We start from the raw sequence: 27527 nt of genomic DNA, 5'->3' as shown, positions 1-27527 counted from the left end.
CACTGGGGTGCCACTGCCCACCCTGCCTAACCACCATTAAATCCAGGGTGAGGAGCTGTCCCTGTGATGCAGCATGACACCTAGGTGGGTGAGAACCAGTGCTTAATTTGAGCTGATGGTTTCCGGTGCTCAACAGCATAGAATTGTCAGCACCGGCTCTAGTGACAATACACCATATGGTGGCGCTCTGTCTATTTTGAGATGAGCACTACAACAGTGTTTTATAAGCAATATACATTTAAAAAAAAATGAATACCTGCCACTCACACTGTTTATAGCTTGGGTGACCTAAAATAGTCTGGATTGTCACACTTGTAGGAGTGAGATGGTAGTAGTTGTGTTAATACAATCATTAGCAAGGCTTTCTGCACCCTCCTGCTTATCTGTACTGCATTAATTTGCTAAAATTGAATTTAAATAGTTATATTTGTATATGAATTTGCCTGGAACTTGGTGATATTCTCTGCACTCTGAACTTTATCTATGGGGTCATCAGAGCACCCTTTAATTTCCTTATTTAATCTTTTTTTTTAAAACCTTTCTGTTTTTTATTCAAGGAGGAGCTGTAACGCTAAGAGGAAAGCGAGGTGATCGGCAACCCCCTTCTTCCGGTTCTGGACGATCCAGGGGCGCCATCTTCATAAGTGCGTACTCTAGTTGTCCAGCCCTCATGCCGATAAAGCAAAGCCGCAGCACTGACGCGCCGCTGGCGTGCTAAAGGTGCGCCAAAGGCTGCACACGTCAGCATCATGGAAGCACGCAGCTCCAACCACTATGCTGGTTCTCTCTCACATGACATCATCGTTCCATCTCATTTGGTAGGGTATCCCTGCTCAGTTTAGCCCTAAAGGAAAATACTCAGTGCACTGGCCGCCGGATAAGCTAAGAGAAGATTCTGTTTGCCCTAGCTGCAAATGGACTCCCACTATGATAGGACATAACATAGTATCCCACATCCTGGCTCAGGCTAAGAAGGCACAAAAACAGTTTCCAGCTGCGCAAATTAATGTGAGATCCCTTCAGGTCTTTGACCTACTAATCAATGAGAAACTGGACGTCCTTTTCCTTACAGAAACCTGACTCTCGGAGACGGCCAATCCTATATTGGCCACTGCTGTCACTCCCAACTACCGAATTCTAAAGAAGGACTACGAAATAGGTAGAGATTGCATTAGTCTATAAGAAAGAATATGAAAGTGCTTCCTTCTGTCTCGGGGGTCTTGAAAAGGCAGAGGAACTTGGCCTCTGTCTGTCCCTTACCCCCACCAGTCCCTGGTCCTCTTCTACCGTCCCCCCGGCCAGGCCGGCACTTGACTGAATTTGATAGGAAGTGCCCTAGCCCCATGGGCAATGAGGTAGGCCCATTTTAAAATAGTGGGAGATTTTAATATCCATCTCGACAACCCATTGCAGCAAGAGGCCTCATCACTCCTAGGGACTATGAGCACTCTCTCACGTAAACAGGTCTTTAACCCACGCACAAAGCAGGCCATAATCTAGACCAGGTCTTTTCAAACATGGACCTGTGGTGTCCTAACCATTCCCACGACTATGATCTGATCACTATCTCATTTCATTTTCATGGCCGCAAATATGCAGTAGGTCATCTTTTAAGATAAACACCATGACCCCCTACCGAGCCAATCACAAAATACAGCAGGATTACTTGAGTCTAGCCTGAACAATAAACACCCCAACCCTTTCCGGCTATGCAGAAGAGGACACCACAAACTGAGACAATTGGATTCTGAGGACCGTCAATGAATTAGCCCCCATTATAACACGTACACATTCTAGGCTGAAACCATACGCTCCCTGTTTTAATGTTGAGCTTAGAGCATGCAAAAAAGCAGTGCAAACATCTTGAAAGGGTATTGAGACGTAACTAAATCAGAAGATAAAGTTACTTATACTCTCACAATAAAAACTTACCATTGGAAGCTGTTTCAAGCTAAAAAGACCTTCTTTGAAATAAGGATTGAGGAAGCAGACAACAAGTCTAAGGAGATTTTTAAAATTGTCAATTCTTTTCTAGCCTCTGAAGTCATATCTAGAGATTGTAAACCGACTGATGAGTGGTGTAAGATATTAGGTTCATTCTTTTATGAAAAGATCAAGACTATCCAGGCCAATCTTTTTAACAATGGGCAACTTGACCTGGCACATGTGCATCCCCCAGATGTCCACATCCCTCTCACCACGTCCTCCTCCCTGGACGACTTCTCCCCTCTGCTTCATGAAATATCATTATCTGCGCTCAAATGCTTGAAGTCTGGCTCCCCGTTATACCTCTGTCCTACCATCTTGCTAACTACTGCTGCTCAAACCATCAATCTTATAGTAAATAACATATTGAACACCTCGCTGGCGACGGGCGTGGTCGCAGAACCCTGGTAAAGGACTAAAGTGATCGCTCGGTTGAAAAAACCTTCGGCTGACCCTATGCAACTGGCAAAATATATGCCTATTTCTCTCCTCCCTGCCTTCTCCAAAATTTTTGAGAATGTAGTTAACTGTCAATTGTCCCACTACTTGGAGGACAACAAAATATTACACCCCAGACAATCAGGTTTTCGAGCGCACTTTAGCACCGAGACAGTGCTTTTGGAAGTAGAAGAGCATGTTAGATGCACACTTCACAAGGGAGGCATGGCCATTCTGATCCTGTTGGATCTGACTGCAGCCTTGGACACTGTGCCCCACTCTAAACTACTTGAGCGCCTTCACGCAATAGGGATGATCACGAACACTGCCTTAAAATGGCTGACCTCTTTCTTGAACAATTGATGGCTAACCCTGTTTACCTCACAAGTCAGAACTTTAACTGTGGGTGTACACCAGGGATCGACCCCAAGCCCTACCCTGTTAAAAAAAATTTTTTTGCTCTAAAAGAGATTCCATGACAATATCTAGAAGCAGTAGAGATGTGCAGTGTGCATGATACAAGAAAAATAAATATACTATTACTTTATACCTTTTCCATAGTACATACCTGCAACTCAGTCCGCAATCTTTTATTTTCCTTGTCAAGCTTGGCTTCCTTCTTTTGCATAGAGGCAATGTCATTGTTTTTGCTGACTCTGAAGATTTCATACTCCTTTTTCAGCCTTTCATATTCTGCAGCACACTCTAGATCAACGGAAGCAGTAGATTTGAAGCTGGCTCCAATGACTCGCGGGCCACGTCGAAATGAGCTTCGTAGAAGTCGTGCCTTCGGCTTTACCTCCACGGGAATCTCACAAGCCTCCCCACCGCCTCCTCCGTAGGTGTCCTCAATAACCTCACCTGGATTCACCAGAGAGGAAGCTGTCCCCATGATGTTGCATGGATTTGCTTGTTTACAATCATCAATAAGCAACTCATTACCTCAGCAAGATGTCCATCTCTGCAAAATTAAATATAAAATAAAAATCAGAAAATGAACAATTTCTCCCTTTCAAATACCGCTTTTGCATAATTTATAAAACACAAAATACTGCTAGTCCGAAGTTTTAAAAACATGGGGAGAGTACAGTGAGACTCTCCGCACTAACAACCTCAACAAATTATTCGAGTTACAAAGCATGACACCAGGATTCTGTATGTGGGAGAACAATGAAGAGTTATGAAGGAGTGGGTAAAAAATATTAAAGGTTTCAGAAATTCTGATGTTTTAAAAACAAACTACATTGGCACGTCAAACAAGTAACAATTGCACTAGATCTGAGAGGCAGGACAATGAACAATGCCCTGTGCCCAACATTTACTGTGAGCAGAAGGTCTCTTGGCACAGGTGTACACAGCCAAGGGCATGTAGCAGGTGATCTGTGCTCAGTGCCCACGAGGCATATTCATGCCCTTAGATTACTAAAGGCTGGGGACTTTTCTTGGTATAGGGCATGTCTGAAGTGCATCAGCACTGCATTTTCGGGCAATGTGATACCATAACTGACCATAAATGGCAAAATGCTAGGTTTTTTAGGTTTAGAATCATGATTATAATCGCTTTTCAGCCGTGGTTTCAACATCCATATTTCTTAGGAATGATGTAATACTTACTAATTTCCCATAATTCGCTAACCATACAATGCGCAGAGAGGGCCAGGAAGTATTGAGTTCAGGGTTGCATACATCAATAATATGTAGTACTGTTTCCATACACAAAATCCATAAAATAAAATATGTGACATAAAACTTACATTAAGGAGTTCTGGTGACATGTACACACTACTTGACCTCGTCGTTGAGTAGCAGGTCATGGGAAGCCTCTGTAGGCTTTAAAGAACCATGTAGTTCCCTGCATTCATAAACTCGGTGGACATGCAGTTGCTAGGAATGGTTTTCCACATAGTAAATCAAAGCTATGAATCCTGAACGACAGCAGGAAAACATAGGCTACTTCCGGACAACTAGTATCCTTCTTCCTCGTTCCTATTGCCAAACATCCCGCCCGAGACTTCCAGCATCAGGGATGGTGGGCTACCTGGTGTACAGGAACTGTACAACACGGTGTGCTCACAAACCTATGCAGTAGAATGGAAGGTTACTGCTGCTTTGGGTGCCGCTTTTGCTGCTTTTTTAATGTGTTTGAAGAAATACTTAACCAACGTAATGATTCACAGTGCTGGGACTCAAAAGACAAAACCTCTAAGCCTCACAACTTTGAATACCCTTTACAGAAGCAGTACACAAAGATGCCAATTATTCATCCTCCACACCTACACACATTCAGACATTTGGGTATAATCATGCCGCAAGGATAGCCAAGGATGAGTTCCACTTTAGCCAAGGATGAGTTCCACTTTCCATGAGGAATTCAACATCTTCTTTTGGCTACCATTTTTAATATTGGACTTCAATTTACCAAATGCTAGTCAAATGGTAACTTGTATCCGTGGATGCATAAGTGATTACATACATGAAGGTTGTTAAACATTGAATTTCATAGCTTAAAAATGTCTGTAAATTGAATATACAGCAATATACTAACATTTCTTTCAAAGGAAACCTTAAAAAAAACATTTCTCTAAATCGTTTGCATTTAATTACACCAAATGTGACAGTCACATATAATTTTACTTAGCTACATCTACATTATTAGATGGTTACAATAGCGCCCACCGCTTGAGTGAAAAAAAAGTTTCTAAAAACTGAGTGTGGTGAAAATTTGTGCACAGTGTGGGTGGGCACAGAAAAACACATTCCCATTCAAACAGTGTCTGGAAAAAAAACATTGCTTTTACTCCTGGGAGACATTTTCTGGCGATTCTATCCAGACCCCCTTTTTTGGCATTCTCCGTAGCAGAGACGTAAGGACAGGGGGAGTAGGTTCCCTGTACAAAATCAGGTTGTGTTTTTTCTTAGTGTGGAAAATAATTTTACCTGTGGAGAAATCCCTTCCTCTACATCCCCACCAAATATGCAGAAATAATGTGGCACCCATTTTGAAAGTATAGAAAATAACATTTAGCCACCTTAGTATGTTATTTTCTATAGTCTCGTAATGGCCACTCATTGTGTGTACATGAAACAAAGCGGCCATTTTGGAAGTGTAAATGCTAAACATTTTTTTCGATACTTCCTAAATGGCTGCCATGTTGAATGCTCACATGTGATAGCCATCTTCGAAGTAGAGAAAATACAATTAAATTATGTCCTACAGGAACTATTGGCTTTACCAATGCTTGCTCAAATGTACAGGTGCACTGACAAAACTAAAATCATAAAAGAGTAGGAGGCAACAGGAAAGAGACAGCTGAGAGAGAGAGAGAGAGAGACATTGAGCTGTGGCAGTGCTTGATGTTAGGCAAGAGATACAAAGCGAGAAATAAGACAGTGAGGGGGGGGAGAGAACATAAGAAGACGGGTATGTCGAAGGAGGGATAGGTGTCAAGGCTTGAGATATTTGGAATTGCTGACCTCTAGGTGGAAGTTTCTGCTGATCTGGCCCATGACCTCTGCTAGTATATTGCTTAGTTTCTCATCTACTGCACCAGGTAAAGAGATTTGAATTTCAAGCAGCTGAAGAATTCTGAATTTCAAGCAGTTTTCATCTTTTTACAACATATACTTTAGGAAGAGCATATTCAAGAGGTTCATTGCAAATGCTAACGATATCAGCCACTACCATAGAGACTCTTTGATTTAGATGGTTAAAGCACTACTTTGCGGTAGACAGATTGTTACAAAGTGCATTTGTCAAAGAGTTCACACTCTAAATTCAGATTCTCATGGTGTTGAGGAAGAGCATTACAATGCTAACTTGGGTAGTAGGTGGGGAGGCTAGAAACTCAGAACTCAGGAAATAACAAAAATAACACATTAAATCAATGTTCAACTAGGGCTGTGTACTGACGTGAGACTATGGTTGTGATTGCAATTTTTAACATATGCTACTTTTAAGATGTGTTTGTAATTTTTAAATGGTTGCTACTAAATTTAAATTTTAAAGTTTATTTATATGTTTGTACATATGTTGTATTTTGCTTTTAGAATTTGAATATTTTAAATCGAATAAAGCGTATCTTGACTTGACAATGTTCAACCAATGTTTATTTTCTTTAAAAACAATTGCACAAATAAATAAATACTAATAGATACTATACTCAGAATAACCCATATTTACAAGTTTGTAGGTAGAATTACAAATGGGACCCCTCCTTATAGCCAGGGTATAAATCACATACCGTAAAGAACTAGCACAGCGGACGTCTAACCCTGTAAATGCAGTCTGCTCACGTTTTCTGAGGCATACCCTGTGGTAGTTAGCCCAAGTGACGCTTCTATAGGACCCTTCTATCTCTGTTAATTAGTTCACCATGTAAAATGAAAGGGCTACTGCCTTTGAGACGCATCAAACAATTGTGTTGACTTGAACATAAAAATAAACATGAGCATGTTGTCTCTGCCTACAGACAGCCAAACATTTTATGAAGACTCAAAGTATACATTAACATGAACCCTAAATTTCCCTATGTGGATATCAGGCATTTGCTGGTGCCAGACCAAGAAAAAGGCTATAGGTCTTTAACCCTTTCTTATTGCATTTGTCAAATAATTCACAAGGTAAATCCCATTCATATTGTATTTTTCAGAGGGTTCACCAAGTAAAACCACTTTCCACTGCATTTGTCAGGGTTCACAAGTTAATACCTGTTCCTAGTATATTTATCAGAGAGCGCACAATGTAAAGCCTCTTCCTCTTGTGTTTTTCATAGAGTTCAAATATAAAATACCTCCCATTTCATTTTAAAACCCCTTCCTATGGAATTTGTCAAAGCTCACAACCCACTTCTAATTGTATTTGTCACAATGTAAAGCCTCCTCCTACGGATAGATTTCCTTTCAACGGTATCTGATCGTTTACAATACAAAATCTCTTACTAGTGTATTAAACAGAGCTCACAACGCAAAACCTATTCCTATTGTATTTGATAAAGCTGTTTTTGGGATGTCCCAGGGCAGTCATTAATTACGGAGGCCCAAATGTGTTAATTGGAGCCTTGATGTCCTGGAAGATACAAAGGAAGTGAGCAACCCAATATACCCTTGAGGGTTCGGGCAAAAAGTATGAAAGAGTAAGGGTACCTTCAAAGGATTTTGTTGTTGTCACTTTGAGACCCAACGAATGTTGGTCTAGCGTGTAAATATACAACAGTTGCTAATGATTCAATTTATAGTAGTCACAACAAGTGATCCAAACATAGAGAACAAAAGCGGGTGTATATGAGGAGTTGGTATTTAATACATTTAAAGAATCAAACAGAAAGGGTACAAACAATATATATCAACAGTGTTGCAAGAACACTTCAATGAAACACTTGTGTGCGCTTTTCTTCTTGGAAACAATTGATGCAATAAGTTTGACAAAGAAAAAGCGAGAGTCGACTTTTCGGTCTCCATAAATTGATTGATGAGACCATCTTCAGGACAAAAAAAGATATATGCGAAGACCACTATTATCAAGAATAGAAGCAATCGGAAACAGAGTAAATTTTGTTTTCGGTGTATGATGTTTCGCCAATATTCCTCAAACTGAGCAATTCTTTTTTTTAAAAAGACCAATGTTGAATGCGGCTGAATCAATATGGAGCGACTTCTTGCGAGAGTCCTGGCCGTATAAATAAATAGAAAACCTCAGATTTATGGGTGCAAAGTCGTCACGAATAACTGGTAGGGTTGAAGGTCTTTGTAACTCAGTTACTGAGCTGCTGGATGATACGACCTGTTCCGCTACATAAGGTAGCTTGAATCCAGTTGAACAGTAAGCGAGGGACCCACGTCTGGGCATACCCATCCCACTTAGGGCGAAAAGTGCAACCCAAACAAATGATGGACAGACTGCTGAAAGACTGGGGGTGAGTGGTTGAAAATTCTCAGCACTCCATCCATCATCTTGTGTTTGCCATGTTCGCCCCGAGTGGCCGAGGGCATGCCCAGATGTGGGTCCCTTGCTCGCGGTGCCACTGGATTCAAGCTAGTCAAGCTGAAGAGGGGTAATACACCTAAACCGGTCCCAGGAAGCTTGTTTCTGGTCCAGAGAGGACCTGGCCTGGTAGTTCAGGTTGGACTATTCCTATGAGGAACGTGTTCAAGACAGATTTTTTAACACAAACGAGGAAATTTCGCTAGAGTATAAATGCCTGACGTGGCCTCGTTTTTAGATACAGGTAGGTTTTGAAGACACTACCTCTAAATGTCCCATTAACTCAGGACATTTATTAAGCCTCAGTTTCTGGGCAACTATTTTGATTACCGGATGAGATTGTGGGACCAATACAGTTGTCTACTTTGTCTCAGTAGGATACTCATGGGTGGTATTTTCTCTTCACCTACAGTGTTGATTATTCTCATTAGGATACTCATGGAGGATATTTATTTTCTTTATTTTACAGGGTTCCTTCACTTTGGGCCCTGCTAGCTCGACAGCAAAATACCCGCCGTTGACTACAACGTACTTTTTGGATATTTGAACATTACACTCGGTAAGCCCCTCGTTGAACACACATGCATTACTATTGCTCGTTTGAGTCTCCCTATATTTATATATTCTTACTTTGTACACAGAGAAGGATTTTCTCTGTCAGTGCCCAATATTGATCCTTCGACTACTCTATGTCGATTGTTTATATTTTATGAAGTCTCACTTACTGACCTCCTATACTGCACCATTTCGGAGGTAAGCTATTATTAGACATCATCTCAACATATTGCTATTCATGATTGAGAGGCTCCACTCTGATACCAGTCTCTGATGACATAATTTCCCCTCATGCACATAGGTCTAAACACAGGACCACTTTAAGTCAACCGGTCTCCCGAGTGATTTAATTTATGGAGGACTTTTATTTTATTTTTTCATCTACACAAGATATGGTTAAGATAATGATCACTTTAAAATGAGGGAATTAGTGATGTTCACCAGGATATGATATAGGAATATGTGTTAACTGCTTTGTCACACCAGGCTTTATATTACTCACGTGCTCTATACTGGATATATGGTTGAATGTATGTATGCACATGATCTTTGTATTTAACAAGCATAATGATTTATTTGGTATAAGCCAGTATAAATATGACACGTTTTTTGGCATGGGTTTCCACGTCACAAATGATCAACATTATACACCTGGAGTTGGGAGATTACTTCGAGCACTCTAATTGTAGTAAAAGCATACATTGTGACTCCAAGCTGTACCGTGTTTCCTAATACCCAATTACAACACTGGTATTTGTATTTGTTTTAGCCCTGAGGAAGTCGTAGGGGTATTCCCCCCCAAACGAAGAAACACGTGTTGGCTAAGGCTAAAAGAAGAGGATCAAATAAAACACTACACCTGAAGACAACGAGTTTACCTTTTGTGTTTTTTATACTTGGACTGTACTTGTACCATATGCTTATTGATTTGAATAGCTTGTGCTTCATACTTTTAACCCCTTCGCTGCTCATGACGAGCTCAGCTCGTCATGCAGTACACAGGTCGTGTGCTCATGACGAGCTGAGCTCGTCATGAACAATGGGGATCCTGGAGTAACAGCACTCCAGGGGAATTCCCTTAGCACTGATGTGGTTAAACTGATTTGTATTTGGCTTGGTCCAAACTGGGGTGGTATAGTGAGCAAAGGAACGATGGATTAAACCCAGATCTGCGACTTGGGTGAGTGGTTCAACAATTTCCACATTCCGTCCATCATCTTGTTGTGTTGGTTATGAATCGATGTACAGCACTCTGATACCCTAGCGGGTCTTGTTCGCACGATATAAAACTTTTCAAATAAAAATCTTCCCAGACAGAAACACACAGAGGTCAGACCCCTCCCAAAGAAAGCCTCCGCGGCCCTAGCGATCTAAAAAAATTATCGACCGATCCCTCTGCTCCCCTACCCAGCTAAAGTACTTGAGAAAGCCATCAATCAGCAGCTCACAGAAATCCAGAACAAAACCACCTACTGGATGCCTTACAATCAGCATTCTGGGCAAATCACAGCACTGAGAATGCGCTGATTGCCGCCACTGATGACATCAGATCACTCATAGACTGAAGAGAAACGCTGGCCTTGATCCTCCTCGACCTCTGTGTCGTTCGACAAATTTTCCCACAACACCCTCCTCTACAGACTCCAAAACATAGGCTACAGCTGGACACCCTCAAGTGGATCGCCTCCTTCCTCACAGGATGCCTCCCTTCACCTCCTCACCCAAAGACATCTTATGCGGAGCGCCTCAAGGATCATCCCTCAGTCCCACCCTATTCAAAATTTACAAGACCACCCTTGCAGATGCCGTCAGATCCCACGGATGCAACATAATCTCCTACATAGACGACACTCAACTGATCCTCTCACTCACAGAGGACCACTCCAATGCAAAAAACCAACTTCTGCAACGCCATGACCAACATAGCCAAATGGATGAGGGACAACTGCCTCCAACAAAACTGAAGTACTGGTCTTTGGGAAGAACACCTCCGCATTGGACCACAGCTGGTGGCCTGCAGAATTCAGACTCAGACACACCAACCATGCATGCAACATCAGCATCATCCTTGACAGGCAACTGACCATGAAACGACAACTCAACGCAGTCACCTCCTCCTGCTTCCACACACATTGAATGCTCCGCAGAATCTTCAGATAGATTCCAACCAACACCAGAAAGACGATCACTCAGGCCCTGGTCAACAGTCACCTTGATTACAGCAACACCCTCTACATTGGTATCCCCACCCAGCTCCTCAGAAGACTGCAGACATACAGAACGCCGCAGCCAGACTTATCCTGGACCTCCCCAAATGAACCCACTTCACCTCACACCCGAGACCTCCACTGGCTCCTAATCCAGAAGAGATGCCAGTTCAAGAACCTCACACATGTCTCCAAAGCCCTCCACAACCTAGGGCCTGCATACAACCATCAACTGAGCTCTCACCAACCCTCGACACCTGAACTCCTCCACACTTGCCCTCACACACATGACCTGCATCCGTCGTAGCTGCTCTTTTTCATACATCTCTGCCAAGACCTGGAAGGACCTTCCCCTCCCGCTCCGTACAGCCTCCTCGTTGGCAGACTTCAGAACGAGACTCAATACCTAGCTCTTTGAAAGAGGCACAGCGCCCTGGTACCCCCATGGGTGACAGCATGTGCTTTGATAAATGCAATCAATCAAGCTTTTATAAAAGAGTTCACCTTGTAAAATCCCTTCATATTTTGTCATCCTGCTCAAATTGTAAAGCACTTCCTATGGTGTTTGCTGTGGTGTTCACAATATATGTTGTATTTGACATAGGATTCAGAATGTAAAACCGCTTGCAATTGCTCCTGTCAGAGTCCACAAAGTAAAACACCTTCCCACTGTATTTAAGAAGGTCGTAAGTTACTAGCCAGTTGTGTCACTGGGCATCTTTTACCACCAGTGTCCTGTTGCCTCTATAACCCTGTCCCTGAAACTAAGAACACATTGCCTCTTTTAGCTCTTGTCTCTAAGGTTCACTTAGCAGACCAGGGCCTAGATGTAGCAAGCATTTTGCGATTCCGTTAAGGCCTCAGAATTTCGGCCTTAACGAATCGCAAACGGACATTTTGCATCTTTTGGGATGTATGTGAAATTAGCAAAATAAGGAATCGCAAAAAATTGAGATTCCTTATTTTGCTTAAGCATTTAAGGAATCGCAATTTTGAGATTCCTTGAATGCCATGTATGAAGCTTTTTTAATTTGCGAATTCAGGTTAAGGGATCGCAAATTAACACCAACTTAGGTTCGTGTTAATTTGCAAAATCCTTTCAAAAACCAAAATTTGGCAATTTTGAGGGTGGCATGTGACACACATACATGCCCATAGGGCATGTATGTGCGCCATATGCACACACATGTAAGTTTCAGGGGTGCAGCAGGGTGTCCATGAGACACCCCTGCACCCTTACAATAATTCTCAAATTGCGATTAGCAAATTGCGAATTTGCAATTTGAGAATTATTTCGCAATCATTCCTATGGGCCTCCTGGCCATAGGAATGAATGGGAAATTATTCCTTATTTGCGAATTCGCAACTTGCGAATTTGCAAATTAGGAATCATAAGGCATCGCAAAAAAATAGCGATTTTAAACATACATCCCATTTTGCGATTTCTTAATAGTGATTCAGTAAAAATCGCTATTAAGAAATCGCAAATAGGAACGATGATACATCTAGGCCCAGTTTAGGACTGACTGATGAGTTGTGCTGTGGGATAGAAGGCATAGAAACTTAGAACACTCCAACACACAGCATTAATACTCAATAAATCAAAGTTCGACAAATGCATTTCTTTAAAATTGAAAAGTTCTTTAATGCACACATAACTAAATACTATAATAAAAGTAATAAATAGTTACACGATTTCAAATAGGGATCCCTCCTTTCATACCCTGAGAAATACAGCAGTGGCCACTAACCATTATTTGTGAGGTAATATGTGACAATTTGCACGCCAGCAAACTCTAATCGTAAAAACTAGCAATGCCCATGTATGGGCCAGATGGATAACATGAGGCAAGTCACAGTCAAAGGTTGTCTACTGACTTGGTCAAGTTGTTCACTATGTAAACCGAGAGGCAGACTGCCTTTTAGCTAAATTTAATAATATAGCAAGCCTTTTGTTTTTAATTTGAACATAAACATGGCCATATTCAATACAAAATTACAAAGCACTCAAATCAATCAAAATTCTCATTATCCGGAACATCAGTTTGAATCAATCTAATATCACATAATACATAACATTTAATCCTGCATATGAAGAATGTGAAATAGTTCATATTGTATAGCTTGATCCATTCTTTATTTTTCAATCTTTTCCTCAAATATTTAAAATCCCATAGTAGCTACAGCCAACTCGTTACGCCCATTTAGGACTTCTTCAGTGCTCGTATATGTGTTAGGTAGAATGCTGAGAGCATGCCGCACGCCTTTAGAGTGACAATTATTTGTCCTAATAAAAGATTCAAGATGCATCCAGAGGTAGACCTGGCTATCACCACCACTACTAAAGCCGTGATAAATACACTAGGGAACATCTTAAAAAACCCGGGATCCCTCAAGACGTAAAGTTGTACAATGGCTGCCCTTTCCAAAGAAGGAAATTTCAAAGACATTTGACAGGCCTGTGCATAAGACATCAATGCATCGCACCATATTACAGCAAACCAATTGTGAAGAGAGATACTTAAAACAACACTAGAAAAATGAAATAGAAGGGGAACAGGCAATAGATTTGGAATTAAGTTTTTTCTGTTTTCTCTGACAGGAACAGTATACTGCAGCCATGATTAAAATGCTCGCCTGCCACTCTCCTAAAGAGCGGTACTGAAGAGGGCACCAACCAGCCTTTGGCATACTTTACAGACTCCATTCCGGTCATTGTTGTCGTACATTGAAAACAAGAAAAACAATAATGACAAAATAAACAGATGGCAGAGTATTCTTCTCTTGGGCTTCCAGGTGGCGACTTCATGCTTGCAAGATCGATATCTAGGTGGGAACTCGGAAATTACATTTAAGACACGCCTGCTACACGTAACAGACAGGAAAGGAACAGTGGTGCCACTCAAGTGAGTAGCCGGAAAATTAAAATGACCCCCACTTAGACCTGGACCGCTAATGACACAGAGAGATAATAAGCCCGACCCATTCTAGAATGGCCCATTCACCTTTATATTCACCCATCTACAGTGGCGTAATGAAACTTGAGGGGGGGGGGGGCCCCTGCAAGGTACGTGGAGGGGCCCCCTCCGACTCAATCAGGAGATCTGGGTGCTGTGCTGAGGGGCCCTCTGGAGCTTATGGGCTTCCCATCACCGCAGGAGGTGCAGGCCTATGTTATGCCCATTCAATCACATTTAGTACAACATAAACAGGAGTAGTGTGACACTTGGGTGACAAGGCGTCCCGGATTTGCCCGGATGGTCCCGGGTTTTCAACAGTTGTCCAGGCAGATTGCGGTAAGAGTGCCTCATGTCCCGTTTTTTTGAGAGGGTAAACTGAAAACAGTGTGAGGCTCTATTTTAGGTGTTCCAAACCATGGCTAGTAAGCAGCTGTTATGAGTAAGAAATGTAATTAACAGGTATGATGCTGGTTTTAAAAATGACATTTTATTTATTGTCTTCATGCCTCTTCTGTGTGTGTGTCTATGGGGATGAGGGCTGTCATTCTTTGCCACTTTATTGTTGTAAATTTGTAGTCCTTCCTCTATTTCTGCGAAATGTCCCGGTTTTTGGGTCGCACGATCTGGTTATCATAGTAGTGTGGCAATAGTGTAATATGAAATGAAGTTGCAAAATCGCTCAAAAAAAAGACAGAAACTGCCGTAGAAAGTTGTCACATGAGGGTAATCGGTGTGCATGAACGAGATAGGATGGCAGCGTGAAAAAGCACCATTGGTGCAACAATAGCATAGATTTGCAAAATGTTGATAAACACAAATGTGCAGCATCACATTTATGAGTAAGTTCACTCTCTGTGTAAATGATGCAGGGTGCACGATCACCTTTCGAATCTAAATCTTATGGGTGCAAAAATACACAGAATGCAAATTTAGCAGGCGTGTGGAAACACATTTATGAGTACAAATCCCTTTTAGGAGCAAAAACACATTTCAACAAAATTTAATTTAGTTGCAAAATCAGATGTGGATGAAAAAAGAGCTGGTTCTGATGAGACGCTTTCGGGTGGAAAAATAAAATTAAGACAAAAAATTGTTTTGGGGCAAAAAACATTTAGGTGCAAAATCACTCTAGGCACAAAGTCAGCAGGAGGGATGGTACCATTTTGAGGTGCAAAGTCATCGAATACAGAGAGAAAATATGGTTATAAGAAGTTACATTAACTGTACATATGAGATGGTGGACTTAGGCTATTATCCAATCATCACTCCAAAATGTAAAGCCGCGCAATACACATATGGCTTTATACAAATTGGAAATACTCTTTAAGTAAGCAATGCTGAAGGGGCCGACCCAAACAATTCAGTGGCTGGAGGCATCTGACCCAAAGCCCACTCTGTGGATTTTTGTTTTATCTGTGAAGTGAACCTTAGCTATCAGCAAGGATTCTCTGTAGCAAGACCTAAAATTAATGGAATGGAGTGGGCCCCAACTGAATGCACCCGGTCCCAGTGTGCTTCCTGCCCGAGCTAGTGACAACTCTGAATAGGTTAACGGTTGACAGTTGGGCTGGGAGAAGGAAGGGTGGAGTGAAGGTGAAGAGAGGCATCATAGAGGCTGTAAATTAAAGTGCAAAACATGGTTCCACAATTTGTGCTATAAACGCTTTGTAGGATGCCACCGCCCTTCTACGCAGCCCACATCCAAAAGGACTAAAACAATGTTCCACCTCATGGTCAGTGCTTATGTCTCACAGTGTGACTGACCTCCCAGTTACAGCGGTATCAGATGAGTGTCCCCTACATTAAAAATTGTTGCTACCCATCTGCCTCAGTCGACATAGCCCCCAATGGCACGACCCACATTCAACCGCAACTCCACCCTGCACTTTCCTCTTCCTAAAACTCCCTCTCCTGCATTGACCCCTACACACAATGAAAACATGCACCTTAGCCCAGGCGTGCAACCCCCATTAGGTCGAAAGGGCTTCAAATCTCCCCCCCCCACACACCCCCGTTGTATGTGTCAGCCCAGGTCAAGACGGATTCCCGGGCACACACACAGCCTCACCGGAGTACTTCACAGTTCTTTAAAGGACAAATTACTTGCTAACGAGGCTTTGTTGTTCTTTCACCCCTTCTTAGAGCCCCTGTATCTCCACTCTGGCTATCACTGGAAGAATTAGCCCCCCCCCCCCCCGAAATTGATGGTACACATTCACCCTCCCATCCTATTATCCACATCCTTTTTTGCATGCTCTTTAACAAGTTTCGATCCCTTCACATGTTCATTCATTCTCTCACCATTCCATCCATCCTTGTACCAATTCATCCATACTTCCACCATTCCATCCAGTGGTCATTGAATCCATCCATGTATTGTTTCATACATTATTTCATTGTTCCTTACAGCCATCCATCCATCCATACATACATCCATTCATTCATCCCTCCTTATCCCCTTCTTTTTACCTTTCCAGTCTTCCTTTCAGGTAACCTTTCACCCTTCCTTTTTTCTAGGTTTCATTCCTTCCTTTTACATTTTTAGGTCTCGCCTCTCAATGCGCATGCACATTGAGCGGAGCGAGACTATAGGGGCTTAAACAGAGGTTTACCTAGACTGGCGATTTGATGCGGTGCCCGTGCGCTTTTAGGTCAATGCGCAAGCACATGGACCTAAAATGCGCGTGCACACCATCAAATCGCCAGCCATCTGTTAACCCAGCTTGGTGCCTCCAGCAGCTCTTGGGATCCGCTCCGCCCCCTGCTGCATCAAAGGCTTTAATTTCGACAGGCTGTGTCGCATTTCTCCTCCCCCCTCCAAGCAGCAATGCCAATTCTCTCGTTTTCGGCCTCCTCCCCCCTTCCCACCCCCTTCCTCCTTCCTCTTTCTTGTTCGTAGGTGCATGCATTTGACGCTCACAGTTCACTGAATCTCGAATCTCCCACGCTGAGTACACAGAGCTTGCTCGTAGGAGTCTTCGGCATTTGAATGCTCTTTTCTTCTTCTCCTGGTTTAAATAGTAATTCGATTTTTTCTCGCAAAGAACAGTCTCTGGGCGTGGCCTACACTTTATAGGGTGGGATTTTTCAACTCGCACTATCAACTTGCAAGTGAAACTACCAGGCCCACGCTCCTAGGCTTTAAAAGTAACACCGGTTGACGGGCCCCAGCCACGATTATGGAGCACCTGTCTAAAGCCCATGCACACTAGGCTTAGGGGTGAAGTCTGGTTGTGGTCTCGGCTCCCCTGTAGTTAGCTAGTGACATCATTACCTAACCTGTGACCTCACAGCGCCTGATGCCAGAGATGGCCGAGAGCATGCAGTGTGCTCATCTGTTATCTCAACATTAGTAAATTTCGTCCTGTCATTTACTGCTGTGTTTGTTTATTTTACTGCTGGGGTCACAGCAGGAGGGCAGAGCGCACCTTAATATCACGCAAGTTTGAAACCACAAATCTGGCTTTAACCTTGATATACACAAAACTGCTTTAGAGATTTAAAGATGGGGGCGGGGAACTCCCTCCCTGGCAACCCGGCACACATATCCCCCCAGGTGCATTGTGGTAAATGCAGTGCATGGCAACAGTCGGGTTAGTGTACTCACAAATATTGCAGTGTTTGCCATTTTAGGCGCAGCCCGTGCAGCGCATCTCACAGTGACTGTGTCTGCTTTACATATAGAGGTGCTTATCTATGGGGTTTTGGCGCAGCGCTGCAGTGACGCTGCTCGGCCCTTTGGCCCAAGTGAAAGGGAAGGAATCACTGTATTTAAACAGTGCGTTGCATTCCTGTCCTTTCCCCCTAGTTATAAATGGTTCTCATGTAGAGACTAGTGTTTTTAAGGCACGGAGAGATTTGCAGTGAATCACAGGCTCGAACCTAGTTCCCCAGCTTCAAACTCGGCTGATCTGACCATTAAGCCACATCCTGTTATCCTGGCCAGACTTCAAACAAATACCACATGACACTGTTTCTTAAAGCAATTCGGCTCTGTTCCAAAACACGATCCATTCTTTATTGGTTGTGGTGAAGCCATAGCAGACATGCGCAGAGGGCGCTTGACTCCACTGTTTTCCCCGTGGCTACAAAATTGTCCACCATGATTTTGTGGGGTACCAGTACCACTTTGTCGCATGTTCTCAGCGAATACGTAGTTTGAGGAGATGCATAGTTTTGTTTGCAGTTTTGTATTGCGCGAACTCGACTCCAAGGTATCAGAGTGCTTTGCATGAGAACCAGTTGCATTACAGAGGGACACAGTATTTTTTTTAAGGCACAGGCAGATTTGCAGAGAATCACAGGCTCGAACCTGGTTCCCTAGCTTTAAAGTTGGCTGCTCTGACCGTTAATCCACATCCTCTCGGGCATGAAAACCCTGAACACACCGCTCGCCTCTCTCAGCTTCTTTGCAGTGTGTCATTGTTTTGTGATCAGGCCATGCCCTTCCCCTCGCTGCTTGTATGGCGCTTTCCACTCCCACCGACATTTAATTTATTTACAGTGGCTTATAGTATTGGAGAGCTTTATATGAGCTCCACTTAAACTATTTGTTTACATTTGGCACAGCAAATCGAGTGATTAACCCAGAATCGGATGTCGAGTCGACATGGAGACTCGAACCCTGCTCCTTAGCTCGAAAGGCAGCAGCTCTGGCTGTTACGCCATATGATCGTTCGTCTTCTGTGGTGCTTTTAGCAGATGTAGGCATTTTAAGTTCAGGATCAGATGAGGGCGTTCATTCTCAACTCGCACATTTCAGGAATTGCCTTTTCTTAAAACAATAATATTGTGATTTGCCCAGAATCACACAATGTTGAGCTGCTGCCGATACTCAAACCTGGTTCCTCAGCTCCAAAGTCCGCAACTCTCACTGTGAAGCCACATCCTCTACAGTACGGGACTGGTGTCTGCAGCTGGATGCATAGGCTCTTCTTCATTCCTGACAAGCTGCCCGAGCAAAAGGTAAAGGATTCCCGGTTCTTGCTGTGAGCAGCATATGCCCTTTCCTGTGCTGCCGTCCTTCTCTTGTTATTGTTCCAGTTATCTGTTCCATGAAAATATATTTTTGTAAAGAATGCATTTAGTCAAATTTTGTCAGCTTGTTTTCGTCAGGCTAACTTTCATCATTTTCGTTTTTTGTGGCAAATGAAATATTACCGTGATCAATGTAGAATTGACCTTAACTTTGCATGTCTTTTGCTCGCCACAAGGCTGTAGTACCATCCCAGAGATGGGAATCTTGCAACCATAAGAAATACTTTTAAAACTCAGGAGCCCGTACTATAAGAGATCAGGACCGGCCCAAACGCTTCCTATTATTTTGCTGTCCCAACAGATAGGCATGCAAGTACCTGCATGTATGTTCTTGCATTTCTCATGTTGTCCCTCTTTCCTGTTTACTGAAGGTTTCCATAACGTTCTCACTATGCCCTGCAACTTGGGTTCAGGTGTTGACTTGGCAATAGAGCTCAATTGGGGTATGACAGCAGTGGTGTGCGGTCTCAAGGCTGTGTGGGTGCTGACCTATTTTCTCCATTTTGTCTCTCCCACTTCAGTTGGGTTGTGGTTTTGCCTCGAGTTTGAGACAACCCTACCCGTCCCCTTTGCATTTATATAAGCTCCTAGGGCTTTCACAAATCTGCTGGCTCCTCTGGTGCCTCGCCCACTTTCCAGGGGGATTCAGGTTCATTAGCACTTGAATGGCTACCATTTCATGCGCATTCTCTAGTATTACTTGTTTTTTTTATGCTTTTTGGAGAAAAAAAAAAAAAAGGATAACTCTCTCCCCTCCCCTCTTCCCTCTCCCCTCTCTCCTCAACCTCCCCCTCCCACAATCTCTAGTGTTAAACAGGAAGCAGTTAAGAGGCGCCACCGGGCAAGAAGGCAGACTGAGCCATCCTTCTTGATTAATGGTTTTAGCATTTCACGTGTTACCAGTAAACATGCCCGAGGCGCCAGCCGAGCACAAGCCACATGAAGACATCCTCCTAAGTTGTTTTTCCCCTCTAATCTGAATCAATTTTATGCGTAACTCCAATAAAAGAGAACTTTAAGGAAAAGACAGTACTTTTCTTCACAAAAGATCTTAAATATTGTTTGCGCGGTCAATATTTGAAAGACATTATGGTGGCCTCATCTCCGCATTTTTTACGATTAGCATTTACTTACTATTTAAAGCCGATCTCTTAGCTAATTGTCTCTCTCCTTCTCTGTTTTCCCTATCTAATTCTGGCAGTACTCACATAACTTTATTTATAAGTTTTAATTCGACAGTCCGCTCCTACCAGCCCTTTTCAAGAATTATTTTACAAAGAGTCACACTATCACAAAAGCTTCTTTGGAGCGCTTATTTACAGTGTATTAATGCGTCCTGGTGTGTGTTATTTTTTTTTAAAGAATTGGACTCAAATCCCAAACATGTGCTTTCATGGTATTTCATGCTGCTGAAGTCGAGAAGATGGGAGTGTGACCAGGCCAACAGATTTCGAACGACTGCTGCTGCATTTTCTACTTCTGCCCAGGGAACCAAAACAAAGGAAATACTTACACCTGTCCTGGTTTTTAGAAAGGTGCAAATAAAAAAGGTTGAGAGTTTTTTTAAGGCTTTTTGAAAAGTAGAAAATAACTCTTCCCCCCTCCCATCTTCCTCTCTCCTCTACATCCCCTCCTCCCTCTCTTCTCACTCTCTCCCCTCTCCCCTCCCTCTACACCCTCACACTCTTCCCTCATTCCTCACCTCTCCCCTCTCTCCTCATTCCCATCTCCTCCCACTCTCCTCACTCTCACCTCACTCACCTCTCTATACTCAATCTCTCCCCTTTCTCCACTCTCCTCTCTCCTCTCCTCCCTCTATCCTCTCCCCCTCTCTCATCACTCTCCCCTCTCTCTCCTCACTCTCCCCCTTTCTCCCCTCCCTCTACCCTCTCCTCAGACTCCCCTCTTCTCAGTCTACCCTCTTCTCACTCTCCCCTGTCCTCACTCTCCCCTCTGCTCTCCTCTCTCTCCACCCTCTCCTCACTCTCCCCTCTCCTCACTCTCCCCTCTCCTCACCATCTATTTGAATAACCTGCACTAAGTCATTTAAAACGAATGCACATTTGTCAGACATTCCTAGCAGCCATTTCCAAAAATTATTTTTAAAAAGTCACACTATTCCAAGAGCTTCTTTTGCGACCTTCCTCCAAGTTAATTAATACGTCCTGTAGCGGATGATAATTGCTTTTTTACAATCAAGATCAAATAAAAAACATGTGCACTGCAGGCATTTCATGTTGCTGAGGTCGATAATAGTATAGTGACAAGACCTACAGAATTTTTCCGGTTCGGGCTGGTTTATTTTCACCTTCTGGCCGACCTACCTCAATGGATTATTTGCTCCAATAACACACACACACACACAACACCCCCCACACACAAACACAACAACCACACACACACAACTACAACCACACACAACACCAACAACGACACACACAACAATCTATCGCCCTTACTCTATCTATCGCCGTCACTCTAGCCATCTATCGCCCTCACTCTATATATCGCAAAAGAACAGCATCACTCAGCAACACCAAAGCATCACTCGCCACCACCACAGCATCACTCGCCACCACCACAGAATCACTCAGCACAACCCCAGCATCACTCAGCACAACCCCAGCATCACTCAGCACAACCCCAGCATCACTCAGCACCACCACAGCATCACTCAGCACCACCACAGCATCACTCAGCACCACCACAGCATCACTCAGCACCACCACAGCATCACTCAGCACCACCACAGCATCACTCAGCACCACCACAGCATCACTCAGCAGCACCACAGCATCACTCAGCAGCACCACAGCATCACTCAGCAGCACCACAGCATCACTCAGCAGCACCACAGCATCACTCAGCAGCACCACAGCATCACTCAGCAGCACCACAACATCACTCCGCGCGATCACAGCATCAATCTGTGCAACCATTCAACAACCACTGGTTCAAATATGTTCTCTCAATGTTTCAAGAATTTATTACAAATGTCACAAAAAGATGTTAATATTTCACTTCTGTTCTTGGATTTTTGTCACAATAAAATACACTGAACATAATCTTCACAAAAGTTATTTACAAAAGTTTAAGCTATTGCCATTATAAATTACAATCACTTTTATTTAAGTATCAATTATTTAAAAAAATTAAATGCCATTGTTATTTGTAATATCAATTCATCTAAGTCACGTAAATACAAAACATGTTGCATTACAAATACTATAGGTGTCACATTTGCGAAAGTTATAACTATTGGCATTGTAAATGACAAAGCTATTAATTTAGCTATTTTCAAAACCAACACATAAATAAAAAAAATTATCATTTACAAGACCAATAGCTCAAACTTTCATAATGCGAGACCTATTGCATTGCAAATGCTTGTTCTTACTTTCACCTTTTTTCTCCACCTTTTACCCTTTATCTTTTCTGGTTTACGACTTAAAATCTTTTATTTAATTATCTTATTTTTTCTCTCCTACTTTCTGTGCCCTCTCACTATTTGCAGCTGCCTCCATTGGCCATGATGTCCCCTCTCACTATTTGCAGCTGTCTCCATTGGCCATCATATCTTTCTCAGTCTCCATAAATGAGCTTCACTTATTTAGCAGCTCTCGACCGTCTCGCCTCCGTCCTGATCATGGTATTAACGTGTTAGTAGGAGCTTTTGGGTGCAGAATCCAACAAGCATTTGTAATGCAATAGGTCTTGCATTTGTGAGAGTTCACGCTATTGGCATTGCCTTTTATTCATCTGTTTTGATAATTAACGCATAAATAAACCACATTGTCATTTACAGTGCCAATAGCTCAAACTCTTGTAAATGCAAGACCTGTTTCACTTCAAAGAAGCGGCCTCCATTGTCCCGGGCTGCTTGGAAAGTGAAAGCGGGCATGGCACGCTGAATGTTGAAGGAAGGCATGTCGTGCCTGCAGTAGGAGAAACTCGAATGAAGAAAATAGGGCTTACAGACTAAATAAGGCATACCACGTAACACCAAAGTAAAAAGCCCAGTCCTCATGGGAGGTTACAAATGAAGACAAGGCTGTACTAAAGAGGGACTAACAAGCCTATTAACGAATCAGAAGCCAGCATCTACAAAGGATAATGACACAAGCCAATGAAAAATATGGGCGGCGCTTCAAGGTCATACTCTAATACAGCATGCCTCGCAGAGCAGCGCACGCTGCCCAGGCTCGATCTAGAAAGGGGCGATATAAATCTATATTCCTACTGCTTGCTTGAACAAGATAGTACAAAGGTCTCAAGTGGTAATAAACCAATGAGTGCTCTCCACACATTTATAATGGGAAGGGCATCAGAAGGAGGATTGTGATGCATGATGTAATATTCCTCGTAATCACTTGGCTGTTTCAAATCCACTCTAAGCCTTTTAGGAGAATTACAATGTAGTGTGTTGGGTTAGATGTTTTTTGTGTTTATAGTGAGATTGTTTGGGACTTCAACTCAAGCTGTCCGTAGAGTTCAACAAGGCCTCTACTTCTAGTTCACTTTTATCTGGAGCCCATTATTTTCAAGGTGAGTAATGAGATGTTTGAGATTGCTCTGGGCAAGCACCTTTGTGATGATCACCTTGCCTCCATTTCCCCGAAGCCCTACCCCCCCCCCCCCCCCCCCCCAAAAAAAAAAAACGGTCATACTTCACCCCACTATTGTAGTGTCCACTTTTTCCAATATCTCTTTGAGAAAATTGGAGAGTTTGAATCAGTGGGCATCTTGGAAAAAGAACTTTGGACCTTTCTCCCTTTCCAGTCACACACTCCTTCTCTAGGATTTCTTTCTACATCCTCTTAGCCTTTTTTAGGTGTGATTAAGTTGTTCAGCCTCCCATCTCCTGTTTGCACCTTGTACTGTATGGGGGTATATATGCAATAGAGCAAATATCGGAGTTCCCTATTCTGTAAAATAAAACAATTGCAAATCCTCCATGTGTCCTCGTGCAACCTCATTATCGTCCTCCCACCATTTTGTGCTACTCCAGGTTTGAGCTGCTTCTGTATCATGAAGGAGTGATAGACAGTGGTAGCGGCATCAGTATTAATAGGGGATCAGAGATGCCATGCAGGGTAAAACAGGAAGAAGCGTGGCGTGAAAGAGGAAAATGGTCGTACAGCACATTAAAGTCCTCCACAAATGAAAGGCGTATTGCATGTTTATCTCACATTCCCCACTGTGGGGGACAATGGAGGTAAACAAAGGCTATCTTTTTAGCTTTACCATCTAATAATAATTTTTAAAAAACGAGTAATATTTTCTCTCCTGCAACAGTAGTTAGCGATGCATTACTATGAACAAGCACGTCCAGAGCTCTTTACAGCTGTCCCATGCCTCCCCAGGTCACCGTGCATGTGTTAAAATGGGGCCCTGCCACACTTAAATAATTTGCATTTAAGAGACACTTAACGCTGTTTCCTTCTACCGACTTTCCATTCCCTTATTTGGCGACTTCCCATTCCCTTATGGCACGGTCATTTCTAAATGTTTCTTTCAATTGAGGAAAATCAAAAAGATACATTGGTTCCTCACACAGGAAGCCTTGATCCAAGTGGTGGTCGCTACGGTTTTGTCCCTTCTAGACTATGCCAATTTGGTATACTCGGGCATGCCTATATATTTGCTCAAACGGATATAGATGGCCCAAAATTAGGCGGCCAGATTGATCCTTCATCATCCTAGGTGGCAGTCTGCCACCCCTCTGCTAAGGAAACTTCACTGGCTCCCAATCCCTCAGCGTTGTGCCTTTAAGGTGGGATGCCTCATTTTCAAATCCTTGCATGGCAACAACCCCAAATGTATTATCACCTTAATAGCTAGGCACACTCCCTCCAGGAACCTTCGCTCTGCTCACCTCTCACTTCTCACCATCCCCTTAGTCAAACGAGTTCGACAGGGCGGCTGCAGATTCGCCACTCTTGCCCCAAGACAGTGGAACACTTTTCCGCTGGAGATCCGCTCCTGCACCGAGCTATTGCAATTTAGAAAATCCCTTAAAACGTGGCTATTTACGCAAGCCTATAATTAAAGCGGTCTACTGATAAATTCTGAGTCTTTATAGCGCCATGAAACCACCCAGTGTACGTGCGCTTCATAAATTATTATTAACATTATTTCCGCTTCTTTGATTTCCGGCCTGCAAGGGACCACGGAGCTGTCACAAAACCAGCGCCTAGAGGCTGTTGTCTTTAAAAAGTGGAGTAGTGGCTGTGAACACGAGGGTGCTTGAAATATCTTGCTGCACTTGATGATACAGCTGATGCCCGTTTATACCACAATTTACAAGACACCTATTGGTAGAAGCAGGGATGGCTAGCTTTGAAAGAAGGCTCAACCCTGACGGCCGGGTCTTTAAGGCACACCAATGTTTATACACTCTCTGTCACTGGTGTTGGACAGTAAGACAATTGCTCTTGAAGTTTCAGTACTGTTATTTCATTCGAAGTGCAATAGAAGGAAGTATGAAATATATATAGTGTGAACATGCATAAAAGAGCTCTCACAGGGCGGCACGCAGTTCTCCCCCTGAAGTGAGATGTCTGCCCGCCATCAGTGAGACAGGGAAGAGGCGTGAGAGACAGTCCTTGAAAAGTAGACACTTGGGGAGAAGATGGCGGTGCGCAGAAACAGAACAGCAGAGAGAGAGAGAAAATGAGGCAATGAGAGTGGATGGCAACAAAAGCAGACTGACTGAAAAAACATAGTGCTTACCGACTTATGAAGGAGACCTTGTAACTCTGCAAGTAAAAGATCCAGTCCGGATGGGCGGTCATAAAAGGAGACAGGGGGTAACAAGGAGGGACTAAGAAGCCTGATTATCAAAACGGAAGCCACGATTAACCAAAGACAATGCCACCAGCCAATGAAAAATATAGGTGGGGCTTCCACAGCACTTCCACATCTGTCCCTACTACAATATGTCTTGCAGAGTGAGCAGCACATGCGCTGCAACGATAGACTTGACCTAAAATTGAAGCTAATTAACTTTTTAGAGGGAAGTTTTACCATGCCATGGGGCTCTGGGACAACCCCCACTTTAGGTGCTAAAGCTGGTGCGACTCAAGGTAACACACCTGTCACCTGCTAAGACCGTAAATGCACAAAGTTAAACGTATAGAACTCTGCTGGTCTGGAAGGAACGGAGACATCATAACATCTGTATGGGGAGGTTAATCTGGAGGATGTCATGACAGAAATAGATTATGCACACAATGGTGATGACTGCCATGGGGTAACCGAACAAGAGATTCGAGATCCTCACCAAAACAACTGGAGAAGGCTTAGTCCAGAGCACAGAGGGTGTGCGACAAGCATTACAATGGACGCTCAAAGGAGCTGCGAGTTAGACTATTATGTGAGAGCCCATCAACAACCCTTTATTAAACTGAGATGCTTCTGTATATTTCATTTTTGACCCCATGGTCACTCCTTTTATCAGTTTTCAGAGGGGTGATCGGTCCCAATGACCTCTGCAGCTGCACGCTCTAAGGAACCTTCAGTGTGGATGAAGTAAAGGTTTTTTAATCTATCTGGTTATTGGACACCTGTGTTCGAGAGGATAAACTTTAAGGTTAAGGACTGGGAATAGAAGAGTGTGGCTGTGTAATGAAGATTACCAGTAAGTAATCAAGGCATAACTTTTCTGAAGAAATGCGATAGGCGCTGCTGCACGCTAAAGTACTGCAAAGAGCTCTGGATAATCGTTAACATTATTTTAATTAAGTATTCATATAAGAACCGCTTTTAACACTTTCTTGCAAACTATCAGTATTGCTTCAGATTTATAGAACTAATACAAAACACACATTAAAACAATATTTTCCAATCTTGGGGTAGAGTTTCTGTAGAACCGTTTGATTGCAGGATAAAGAATAATCCCACAAAACTATTCAGTTTTGTACAGTCTTCCAGGGACTATAGAACAGGCAGGTTTGAAAAAAAATTATAAAAATAAGTCCAACAAATCCAAATTACAGGTAGTTCTCTGTATTGCTTTAACAACATGTAGTCACAAGTCCCTGATTTGGGCTATGGGTGCCTATGGGGATTTGTTCGTGACCCACGGAGAGAGTTAGACTCCTGCAGCTTGCTGGCCAATTTAAAACCGCTACCTTTCGCGACACCCGCTTCGCGGGTGCCGCTCATTTGCATATCGTCCGTGCCTTGCCTGGTGTGAGCGGCTCCACAGTCGGTGGAGAGCCAACGCGCTCCCAGGTTGAGGCATTTGTGAGTTGCACAGCGTGTGGAGCCGACCGGAGGACTGCGAGGACCAGCAGCCTCAGCTGACACAGCTGGTGCCTCTTCCCCCGGCGGCCACGCCCCTAGCCTCCTCGTACTTAACTG

At 43.1% G+C, this 27527-nt stretch overlaps 1 protein-coding gene across 1 annotated transcript in view; it reads right to left on the bottom strand.

The window, feature by feature from the left end:
* NPHP3 (nephrocystin 3) overlaps positions 1 to 27527 on the bottom strand; it is a 123939-nt gene that overhangs the window by 89749 nt on the left and 6663 nt on the right. The window contains exon 2 of the mRNA XM_086939875.1: positions 2993 to 3385. Coding sequence (XP_086796001.1) covers positions 2993 to 3316 — 324 coding nt within the window. The 5' untranslated portion in view covers positions 3317 to 3385. The remainder of the gene's footprint in view (positions 1 to 2992; positions 3386 to 27527) is intronic.

The sequence above is a fragment of the Lissotriton vulgaris genome, chromosome 10, assembly GCF_964263255.1.
Source record: "Lissotriton vulgaris chromosome 10, aLisVul1.2, whole genome shotgun sequence".
Lineage (NCBI taxonomy): Eukaryota > Metazoa > Chordata > Amphibia > Caudata > Salamandridae > Lissotriton > Lissotriton vulgaris.
This window is presented reverse-complemented; position numbering and strand designations above follow the sequence as displayed.